The 11,662-nt window shown below is 44.2% G+C and overlaps 1 protein-coding gene across 4 annotated transcripts in view; it reads left to right on the top strand.

Annotated features, from left to right (window-relative positions):
* The first annotated feature begins 793 nt into the window (after positions 1-793).
* The window catches only part of Jhy (junctional cadherin complex regulator), a 65,272-nt gene continuing 54,403 nt past the window's right edge, over positions 794-11,662 (top strand). For 2 of the 4 annotated variants that reach the window (XM_029543670.1, XM_029543669.1), the window contains exon 1: positions 4,179-4,507. In XM_029543670.1, coding sequence (XP_029399530.1) covers positions 4,179-4,507 — 329 coding nt within the window. Of the gene's footprint in view, positions 867-1,236; positions 1,302-4,177; positions 4,508-11,662 lie in introns of those variants that run through there. The other 2 variants (XM_029543668.1, XM_021208075.2) reach the window with 2 other exon arrangements.

Here is an 11,662-nt window from a genome sequence, read left to right as displayed (position 1 = left end):
GAAGTATTTAAAAGGAGCATCAGCCACTAAAGTCAAGAAATACTGTATTAAAAGCACTCTTGCCCCATACTTCTGGAGCTGATCAGATCCTAATCGTAAATCAATTTCTATTTTACTTGGCTTTTTTTTTTTTTTTTTAAGTTTTGGCTTTGCTGTGTGTGCGTGCCTACAAACCCAGGAAATTTTTAGTAAACTCAAGTTTAATTTTAATGTTCCCACATTCCCCAGCTTGGATGCCATATGAGATACTTTCCTCAAAGCTGTGACAAAACGCCCAACAGCAAGAAGAGGCGCTCACTTCGGCTTAAGGTTTCAGTCCATCAAGGTGGAGAAGGCATGTCCAAATCTAAGGGGCCCGGCATGGCACAAGCTCTTTACATCCTGGGTCACTGGAAAGAGAACTGGGCAATAGGCTCTAACCTTCAAAGACCAGGCCCAGTTACCCATCTACAAACCAGACCCCCCAACCATACAAAAACCACCACCAGCTTGGGAACCAGGTGTTCAAATCCAAGAGCCCGAGTAGGACATTTCAGATTCATGCTATCAAGACGCATAAAAACACGTTCTTCCTTTGGGTGAATGCCTAAAGGTGAAGTCATTAGGAACTAAGGAGTACCTGCACAGCCCAATGTCAACCCCAAAATGCTGCCAGTTCACACACCCGAGAGTCCTTCATCCTTATGTCTTTTATACACTTGGCTCTTGGAACAGGCGTGTTTCTCTACTCTGTTCCTATGGGTGTTTGGGCTCTTTGAGGGCAGGATTTCACGGTACAGATCCTCCAGCCACTCCCTCTGAGTGCTGAGACTCCTAGGTGGCATCACCAACACAGGGCCAACTTTTCGCCCTAAGATGACTGTGTGGTGAGTGTGCTCGCCTGCGTGGCTTTAATTTCGCCTCTCCTGATTATTAACGAATTAAGTTCCTTTCCAGTGAAGGAAGGGCAAATGCTTATTGGCCACTTGTTTTCTTCCCTCCGTCCTCTCCCTGTCTCTTCTTGCTCCCTTCCATTCACTAACTGGCTCCTTTCTCCTACCCCAGCAGCACCACCCAAGCTGGGCTCTCTCCGTTACTGTTGCTTTTCCTCCTCAGCAGAGTTGGGGTGGCTAGACCTGAGCATCCCGAGCCGGGGTCCCCCGCGCCGCTGAGCTGAGGAGCGCTGGGCCCGCGGCCCCGAGCGAGCGAGCGGTGTTGGCCGCGGTCTCCAGGCAGCGACGGGCGGGGCGGGAGCCGCCGCGAGAGCCGGGGCTGCGGAGGTTGTGGGGGCCAGGGGCGCGGCTGCCCAGCGGCGCCGGCAGGTGACAGGCGGTTCCCGGCGGGTGGGAAGGGGCCGCGCGGGCGGGCTGTACCGAGAACTCCGGGGTGGGCGCGAGGTAGCCGGCACAGTCTACGGTCTGGGAGGAAGGACCGCGCCCAGACAGAGCTGCGTCCCCCAGGCCGGGCAGCCCTGTCCCCAGCCCCTTGTCCTGGTCTCCAACCCGCTACCTGTGGACCTTCAAACGCCCCCCTGCAGCTTTCCTGACCCTTAGAAAGAGACAATGGCGAAAACCCTGTGATCCCCATGGGGCAGCACCCCGCCTGTTCCAAACAGGGCAACTTTGGATCTGCCGTTCATCCTAAATGGGCCTCCTTGTTCCCTACCCTAGCGGATTTGACCCCAACCAGTGGCAGAGACAGAGGACCTTAGCAGGATCCAGAAGAATTGGTGGTTTCTTAGTCCCTAGAGGACTTGCCCCATGCCTTCCTTGTTTACTAAGAAGTGGATTGGTCAGGAATGGCTGAGGCCCAACCGTTGTTTTCTTTTTTTTCTTTTTTTCTTTTTTTTTTTTTTTTGGTACGGAGCAACACTAGAGAGTTACTTGTGAAATATAGCCCACTTACTTACTACATTTATTCGAGTGATCAGCTCTTTTTCTATAACTCTCCTCCTCCCCCTAACCCCCTTAAGGTCAGGCCGCCACAGAAAAATTTGGAGGAATATTTCACTCTGTTCTTTCACATTCTTCACAAATTCTACTACTCTCTCAACAACTACATCATTATCCTATATAGCCATTACTTATTCCTACGAAGAAATCCTAGGTTCTCATTTAAGAAAAGACAGAACGAAGGATTTTAATTATTGTATGAAAAACAGTTCTAAAATGAACTGAGAGTCCCTCCCCACCCCACCCCCACCCCCACCCCCGATTTGCTGGGGTTGTAGATTAAACCCCATTCATCATAAATGTGCTAGCAGTGAGCTACATAAATGTGCTAGCAGTGAGCTACATCCCATACCCTGTTTTTCAGGGTTTTTGTTTTTGTTTTTGTTTTTTGTTTGTTTTGAGCTTGTTTTTCAAGACTCCAAGTACAGCGAGCTTTTAAAAAGCTGGTGTTCATGGAGACTTAGATTTAGAGCGTTCTCATGCTTGGTGCTTTCTAAAAATCATCCTGCAAAAGGAAATTGATATTAAAGTGTGGCAGAACGCAATGTGTATACTTAACCAGAGACTGACTGCAGGCAAACTAACCGAAAATTAGGCCATGATATATTGGTCTACCAGGGGAGCTTGGAGTTCGGCAGAGACTAGGTCGTGTTTGTTTAAGTATGAGCGCTACCTTTTGTCTGTCATGTTTGTAAAGGTGCTTTCATCCAAGGAGCAGACCGTGTCCTTGGAAACCCTAGCAACAAGGTCAATATAATAATAATAATTCAAGGAACAGGAATCAGGTCAAGGTATTTTTAATTAAAAACTGGATTTGTCAAAAGAACATGAGCAAGCCAGTCAAAACAAATTTGAGCGTAGCCTCCAATGGTCCAATGGTAAAGCATGTTCTCCTCTCTCTCTCTCCTCTCTCTCTCCTCTCTCTCTCTCTCTCTCTCTCTCTCTCTCTCTCTCTCACACACACACACACACACACGCACACACACACACACACACACTACAGCATAAAGGCAGTAAGAGAGAAAATAAACCGAAAGAGAAACCCTGGGTAGCCGAGGAAGGCAATCACCTTCCAATCCTGTGCTGATTCAGAGCGCTTGTCTTGTAAACCATCTCATGGGTCACTAGAGGAGCCCTTGGAGACCGTGAGAGTTCCCTTGGAATCACACTCCTACAAGGGACACCTCCACTCCTAGCTGAAATGCAGGCCGGCCTCCCCTACTCATGAGTAGCACCTATTCCAGGTAGGTGACATCTAGTCTCTGCTTTGAGTCACTCTGAGACAGGATTCACAGACCTTTTGTTAAACAGTTTCAGATTATTATTTATTATTATTTTATTAATTATTATTATTACTATTATTTTAGATAGAGTCTCATGCAGCTCAAACTGTCCTCCCTCCAATACCTGGTCTTCCTCCTTCCCCCTCTGAAGTGCTTAGCTTACCAGCATTTACCAACACACCTTGTTTATTGAACATTTTAAACCATTATTGTTACATTGTTGTTGTTTAGCACTGAGCTGAGATTGATCTCCATATAATGGCCACCCGGTTGTACACTCCTCTCTAGCAGCATTCTGGATAGCAAAAGCCTTTTCTAAATGCTGGAGCCTGCTTAAACCGGTCTAGGAAAGAAACAGTCTGTTATTACAGTTCCGGTTGGGGAAGCCATGCTTTTCTCTCCTTTACTTTGTAAATGGTAAGCCATGAACCTGTCTGAGTGCATCTGTGGCTGCTGCTGAACAAGATGTGTACACACACACACACACACACACACACACACACACACACACTTGCCCTGAGCATTTGAAATAAAGCCACCAAAAAGCACTGCTCACAATTAACTGTTTGGCTTTGTTCCGGCTTGTTTGTAAGAAGCCCTTGGAAGCTGGAAACAGAATCGGCTTTCAAGCAGCCATTTGATTTCCTCAATAAAACCTCATTCGATTGCTCAGGCTGCTTATGAGCCCTAAATCAGATGTGTTTCTGCAGAGAGAAAAACAATCATTTTTTTCCAATAGGCCTTCCTTGCTCGTACACTCAAAAGGGTGCATTCAAAAGCCTGCAGATAATATAACAAGGTTCTCTTGCTCGTTGACATTTTTGATAAACATCGCCATTATGATTTCAGTAGCCGCAGAGTAACATAAATTTTTTAAGCAATGCTTTTGAGAGCCACAATTATAAATATCAGCTAACTGCTTCTATTAACAAGAGTGTTCCTGTTCATGTTTCTATTTTTCAGGATGAATAAATATAAACCCGTTCCCAAGCTCTCTAGCCAGTCTCCTGTCCATCACACCAACTTGAGGATCCCGCCTTCAGGCAGACCCTTTAAGAAAGAAGACTTATTAAACCTGATTTCAAAAGACTCCTTAGAATCGGATACAGAAAGCCTCCCTCAAGAGGCTAAGTCCTGGTCTGATATTAAGGACCAAATCCAGGACAAAGATATGGAACCTGACAGTTTGGAGGAGGACAGCCCAAGTGAGACAGAAGAGGCAGTGAACAGAAAAGCAGCCCACAACACTAACGGGGAAGAGCTAGGTGCTCATGATGCTGGTGTGAAGCACAGGTAAGGAGCTGGCTTATGAAAGGCAGTAATGTTGAATAATTCCTGGTTCCTTACTAGGTGAGAAAGGATGGATGTCTTAATGAGCACTGTGCAAAAGCAGGTCTCCAAGCAACCAAGGGCAGTGTGGCTCCCCAATTTCAGAGTATTTCCCTCTCTTCCTCCTCTTCTTTAATTTACCAATACAGTCATTATTGACTGGGTGTAGGAGCGTCAAGCACATGCTTTAAGGACCAGGAGACACTTTGGTAGGTCATCAGGTATAAGCATCTGTCTTAGTCTTCTTGTTGCTGTGACAACAAGACAGAGGTGGTGGGGCAATGCATTTATTCCCATGGTTCTGAGGGTACAGTCTGCCACGGTGCAGAAGACATGGAAGCTGAGGAGACTTGGTCTGTGATGGAGGAAGCTGCAGCTTCAGCTTCATGCATAGCGCAAACAGGAAGCCAAGTCCAATGGAGCCTGAAGTGGTCCAGCTTGCAAAGACCTGCTTCTCTTCACTAGACCACACTTGCAAGGGCTCCCAAAATAGAACCACAAGCCTATAGGGGGCACATTTCACATCTTAAAGAACTTGTCCAGGGAGTCATAGATCTCTAAGAGTGAAAAATTAATGCCCAGTCCTGAGTCTCTTCCTTCTTCCTTTCCTTCATTTCACTGGAGATAGCAAGGTAAATGAAACTTGTCTTCACATTAGGGAGTCTCAAAAATTCAGCAGAAATGATAAATGCTGACCACCCAGAGACTGCCCCACTTGGGGATCCATCCCATAAACAACCACCAAACCCAGACACTATGGCAGATGCCAACAAGAGCCTGCTGACAGGGGCCTGATATAGCTTTCTCCTGAGGGGCTCTGCCAGTGCCTGGCAAATACAGAAGTGGATGCTCACAATCATCTATAGGACAGAGCACAAGGTCCCCAATGAAAGAGCTAGAGGAAGTACCCAAGGAGCTGAAGGGGTCTGAAGGAGGGACATCAATATGAACTAATCAGTACCCCCAGAGCTCCTTGGAACTAAACCACCAATCAAAGAAAACACATGGTGGGACATGTGGCTCTAGTTGTATATGTAGCTGAGGATGGCCTAGTCGGTCATCAATGGGAGGAGAGGCCCTCGGTCCTGTGAAGGTTCTATGCCCCAGTATGAGGGAATACCAGGACTGGGAATGGGAGTGGGTGGGTTGGGGAGCGGGTGGGGGGGGGNGGGGGGATAGGAGATTTTCGGAAGGGAAACTAGGAAAGGGGATAACATTTGAAATGTAAATAAAGAAAATACCTAATTTTTTTAAAAGCAGAAAGAAATGAAGATATGTATGCTCACTGAAAACAAATGATAAATGCTGTCATTGGAAGGCTGAAGGTAAAGGAGAATTTAGGGTAGCTTTAGCTGAACAGACTGGTTAAGTCAACTGGGAGAGAGTAGAGGGGACAGTGTGACAAAGCAACGTTTCTGGAAGCTGGTGCCCTTTAAGTTAGAGAATGAATATTACCAACTATGGACAAAGAAACAGTTGGCTAGCAATGATGATTACAACAGTACCAATACTGTGGACATTTTTAAAGGCCCCTTCCTTTTTTTCCTTTTCTCAGTTCTTCATTGTAATTCTACAGGGAACAGGTTGTGGTTCCTACGTTAAAGCTGGTAGAAACGGCCAACAGAGAAGAAATCATTTGTCAAAGTCATAGTGGTTTGAAGGCATGTTTTTCTTTTGCTATTAATGTCATGTTTTATTGTTTTTGTTCGTTTCCTGGTACTATGGATCAAACTCAGAGCCTTGGGCACACTAGGCAAGTACTCTGCCATTGAGCCAGAGACACACCTAAATATGCTTTTTAATTTTGAAAAAAAAAAAAAGTCTATCCTATAAAAAAAATTAGAAGGGAATAATGACACAAATCATATTTATATTGGGTTATTTTAAAGTCACAATCATAAGTACCATCTAGCCAGTTTCTTGTTGGGGCTAGAGGAATGACTCAATGGTTGAGAGTCTGTTCTGCTCTTTTAGAGGACCCAAATTTGGTTCCCAGCAGTCACAATGGACAGCTCACAGCTGCCTATAACTCTAGCTCCAGGGAACCTGACACCTCTGGCCTCTGTAGGAACCTGCATTCAACTGCACACACCTAGACAGAGATACACAATATACACATGACTTAAAAAAAAAACTAGTTTCCTTGTATCCTTTTCATATCATTTCTCCATGTTCCTCCTCAGAAATGATGGAAACATACTGCTGTGGTCATACACCCTTTGTAACATTCTTTCTCTTGTTTATGGGTGCGTATAATCGCTGATGATGTATGCACATACATACATAATGTCCCTATTTTGTTCAGTCAACATTACGTTTTTGACATTTTCCTGTTATGTCTTAGCTTATCTTACAAATAAGTTACATTGTGCGAAAGGTCAGCTTACCCACTTCCTACTGTAACTGACGTCTCTCAGTGCTGTGATCAAACACTGAACAAGAAGCACCCTAAGGAAGGAAGGGTATGTTCTGGCTCACAGTTCCAAGGATACAGTCCCTCATGGCAGCAGGAGCTTCAGACACTAGTCTTGTGGTCAGGAAGCCCAGCGGGGTAAGACTACCGCTCAGCTTGCTCTCCTTATTGGTCTAGCGGGGAGGGTGGGTCATCTCACATCACAAGTACACCCAGAGGCATGTCTCCTACTTGATTCTAGTTCCTATAGAGCTGACAAATGGCATTAACCACCCTGTCTACTGATGGCTATATTTAGGCTGCTCCAGTTCTTGTTTCCCACAAGTGTCTGTGTGCATACTCCTGCTGCTTGTGGGAGATGTGAGTTCCGTTAGGGTGCATGTATGCAGAAGTACCAAATCTTAGGAGGAGGAACAACGCCCAGTGCCTGCAGCTTTGTAGACCTCACAGATGCCAAGACACTTTAAACTTCTGAGAGGTTATAACATTCTATTTTTGGTAAAGTTTAACTGCTAGTCCCTTGTGACTCATATGTTTTTAGCCAAAATAGATCAATTTAGACATACTCTTCAATGACTGATTAACTTCACTTAACAAAACATTTTTTTTGTACTTGTGATTATGGACTTGCCTCATGCTACGCAGTATTCCAGTGCCTAGAAGTGTTACTGTGTGATTGTCTAGCACCCTGGGTAGACACTAGTGTCCTGGTTGACTTTTTAAAACAATGTTTTAACTGAAATATATAATATGTATTCTTTCATATACATACTTGTTATATACATATACATTACATCTATGTGTATATGTGTAAATGAAAGAATAGACAGAGCTTGGTGACAGATTAGCTACAGAGGTTGAAGAACAAAGGAAGCTACAAAGAAGGATAATAGCAGTTGCCATGTGTAGAACTTCTCTTGTGAGTCCGTAATTATACAACATGCTGTATATATGTTACCTTGTTTAGTCCAATGGCAGTCCTGGGAGGTAGATACTATAGTCAGTCCATCCTGAAGGTTGCCAGGGGGGCTTCATGAAGTTGCCTCAGTGCCCACTGGTAGCTAGTAGGTACAGGAGCAGACCATTCATGCAGTCTGACTTGATGATGCTCTATGTTTTTTTATCCTGGCTCTGATGTGGGAGATCTGTTCTCTTCAAGATAGTAAATGGTAATGATTTCACTTATAGAAATGAGGGCATCATAAAGGGAGTCTGTTTGTCTTTTGTTTTTGTTTTTTCATTTTTTATGTGTATGAGTGTCTTAGTCAGGGTTTCTATTCCTGCACAAAACATCATGAGCAACAAGCAAGTTGGGGAGGAAAGGGTTTATTCAGCTTACATTTCCACACTGCTGTTCATCACCAAAGAAAGTCAGGACTGGAACTCAAGCAGGTCAGGGAGCAGGAGCTGATGCAGAGGCCATGGAGGGATGTTCTTTACTGGCTTGCTTCCTCTGGCTTGCTCAGCCTGCTCTCTTATAGAACCAAGACTACCAGCCCAGAGATGGCACCACCCACAATGGGCCCTCCCCACCTTGAACACTAATTGAGAAAATGCCTTACAGCTGAATCTAATGGAGACATTTCCTCACCTGAATTTCCTTTCTCTGTGATAACTCCAGCTTGCATCAAGCTGACACCCAAAACCAGCTGGTACAATGAGTGTTTTGCCTGCATGTATGTGTGTACACCAATGTGTGCAGTGCCCACAGAGACCAGATGATGATGTCAGATCCCCTGGAACTGGAGCTAGAGATGGTTGTGAGCTGCCATGTGACTTCTGGGACTCTAACATGGCTCCTGTGCAAGAGCAGCCAGTGCTCTTAGCCACTGAGTCATCTCTCCAGCCCCCCAAATCTCCTGCCTTGTACAAAATTTTCTTGTCTGACTTTTAAGATGAAAAAAAAAAAAAAAGAGAGAGAGAGAGACTCCACCTGTTTTCCCCAGTTGTTTGATGTTTCTTCCTTTGATACCTTGCTTAGCACCAAACTTTAACCTTGTTCAAACTGTCAAGGGATCATTCGATTATGACATAGTACGTCTCAAAATAAAGGATTGTACTTCCGAAAGTCAATGTTATCACTAGGTTCTTCATCTCCTGGCACAGAAACCCTTACATAATTCTGTTTCCCTCTGATTGCCCTGCCGTGGTAATGTTTAATGATAGACTGTAAACTGCAGGGTAGGGTTAGAATAGACTGCATCCTTAGTACTTGTTAGAATACAGTGCCCCCCTCCACTGGGTGTAAAAGAACCAGTTTCTCGCTACAAAGAAAAACCAAACTGAAGGACTCGTCCAAACACTGTCTCAAAAATGTGATTCGAGTATGGTTGGATAGTGATCCTTTCTCTGCCTCGAGTTAGTTACACAGTCCTTTCCTAGGTGTTCTGTTCCTCAAATCTAAGTAGTTATGAGCCATGATACAAATAAATTGATCTCAAGCTCTCAACATAAAATTGAAGCAGGCTTTCATTTCCCAAAGGTAGATGGCATTCTGGGGATTGTAGTTCAAAAAAAGAAATTAGTTCAAGCCTTGGCCTTAAACCAAGACAAACCTTTTTTCTCGCTTTTATAAGCAATAGTTTTAAAAGCTGCCTGACAAATCACTTAGCCCCACACCTGTGTTTTGATGTTACTGGAATCTCCAGAAGTCAAAGCCACAGTTCAGTGTCTATGGATTAGAGAAAACCCTTTACTTAATGGAAATTGGAGCAGCGTTGACAGTGGTGAATGAATCATGAGTGGAGAGAGGATCATCATGTGATAACCCTTAAGCCCCACTCCAGAACGAGCCTTGTGACACTTAGCACTCACGAAGAAGCAGATCAATGTAATGCCAAGGGCGTCAGAAATAACGTCTTCAGTGCTGCAGCCTTCTGAAGTCTTGTGCATTAAAGAAAAAAAAAAAAGGAAGAAGAAGAAGAAGATCAGAAACCAGCCATCCAGTACCTAGTACGTGTGCTTAATAAGGTCTTGTTGACAGGAACACTTACACAATTCTTTCCATTTGTAGAACTACTAGCTTCATGTGTTATTTCCTTTATCTTAGTTGAAGCCTCTCGGTAAGCTTAATTTAATTTTAAAAATTAGTTTTTATTGTAGTTCTAGGGAGTGAACTCAGGACTTCACACATATAAACCCCACATGTGGGCCTCTGTCTTGAAGCATTTCCATTATTTTGTGGATAAGAAACTGAATCTCTAGGGCCTGTGCAGAGGCCATAAGCTGCTAGATGACTCAGTCCACGGCTCTAATTGTGAATATCTAAAAATGTAATCATGGGTCTAAAATGGCTTACCATCAAGTACTTACCGCCATGCTTGGTGACCTGTGTTTGGTCCCCAGGACCCATCCAGGAGAAGGAAAGGCCTGACTCCAAGTCGCCCTCTGACCTCCCCGTGTGCACTGGGGTGTGCACCCTCATGCACATCAAATAGATAAAGGAATACAGTAAAATGAAATATGCAAGTGTGGAATGATCTGATAAAGAATTGCATTTTAGCCAGGCGTGGTGGCGCACGCCTTTAATCTCAGCACTCGGGAGGCAGAGGCAGGCGGATTTCTGAGTTCGAGGCTAGCCTGGTCTACAAAGTGAGTTCCAGGACAGCCAGGGCTACACAGAGAAACCCTGTCTCAAAAAACCTAAAAAAAAAAAAAAAAAAAAAAAAAGAATTGCATTTTACTTGAGTAGTAGAAAATTAAAGAGAGTGGCTGTTGAGATGGCCTGGCAGGTGGAAGCACCTACGACCAAGCCTGAGGGTCTGACTTTGATTCCTCTAGACCCACATGGTAGAAACGGAGGACCAGCTCCTCCAAGTTATCCTCTGACCTCCAAACCAGCACTGGCTGACATGTATGCGCGCGCGCACACACACACACACACACACACACACACACACGTACAAATAACAGAAATGTAAAGACTGAAGTAGAACACTCTCAGGGTGGGCTAAACTGAAGCCAGATTAAATGTACGTACAGAATTATACATTTTTGTAGTAACCCATTTGTCTAAAGAATACTGAGTCTTCAGAGTAAGTAGAAGTATTGTGGTATTTCTCCTTGGGTAGTGAGGTCAGGGGTCACATTAGCCTTTATTCTTGACCACTTCCCTTAGGACACAGCTATGTTTCTTCCAGAGTGTTCTATGGCAGTTCCTCTCATATCGCCTGGAAACCACAGTATCAGTATCCAAAGGAGGGGTTGGACCTTGTGTAAGGATGCACTGTGAACTATGAATGGGAGGCTGGCTGCCTGGTCAGGTGCTACTAGTTTAGTTAACCAGTTATTAGCTAACTGGCATTCAAAAACTGTTGGAAACGGATGGGGAAATGACTTGTAATAACTTTTTTTTAACTGTATTATAGGATACAGCCCTCTCCCCTCCTTGTACTTGAAAACATGTTGCTTCTAGTAATTATACAAGAATCAGGAAAAGTATTGGATTCTAGTGCTTAAAGAGGAGTATTAAAGAATCTAAACAAACACAGGGCAGGGAGGGGTGTTAAGAAAGTCTTAGTAATGATCATGTATCAGGAGTTCCCTTTACCCCCAAATTTCTCCAGCTGTTTTCCTTTCTTTCTTCCTTACAGCTGCTTTCTAGAACACTTGGAAAATATTTAAGCTGAGACTAGACTAGTGTCCATTATAATGGTTGTGGGTGTTTTCTTTCAACAGTTGGGAAAGTTAAAAAAAAAAAAAAAAAA

This window comes from Mus pahari, chromosome 10 (assembly GCF_900095145.1).
Source record: "Mus pahari chromosome 10, PAHARI_EIJ_v1.1, whole genome shotgun sequence".
NCBI lineage: Eukaryota > Metazoa > Chordata > Mammalia > Rodentia > Muridae > Mus > Mus pahari.
Note: the sequence above shows the minus strand (reverse complement) of the source record. Positions and strands in the feature narration are given on the sequence as shown.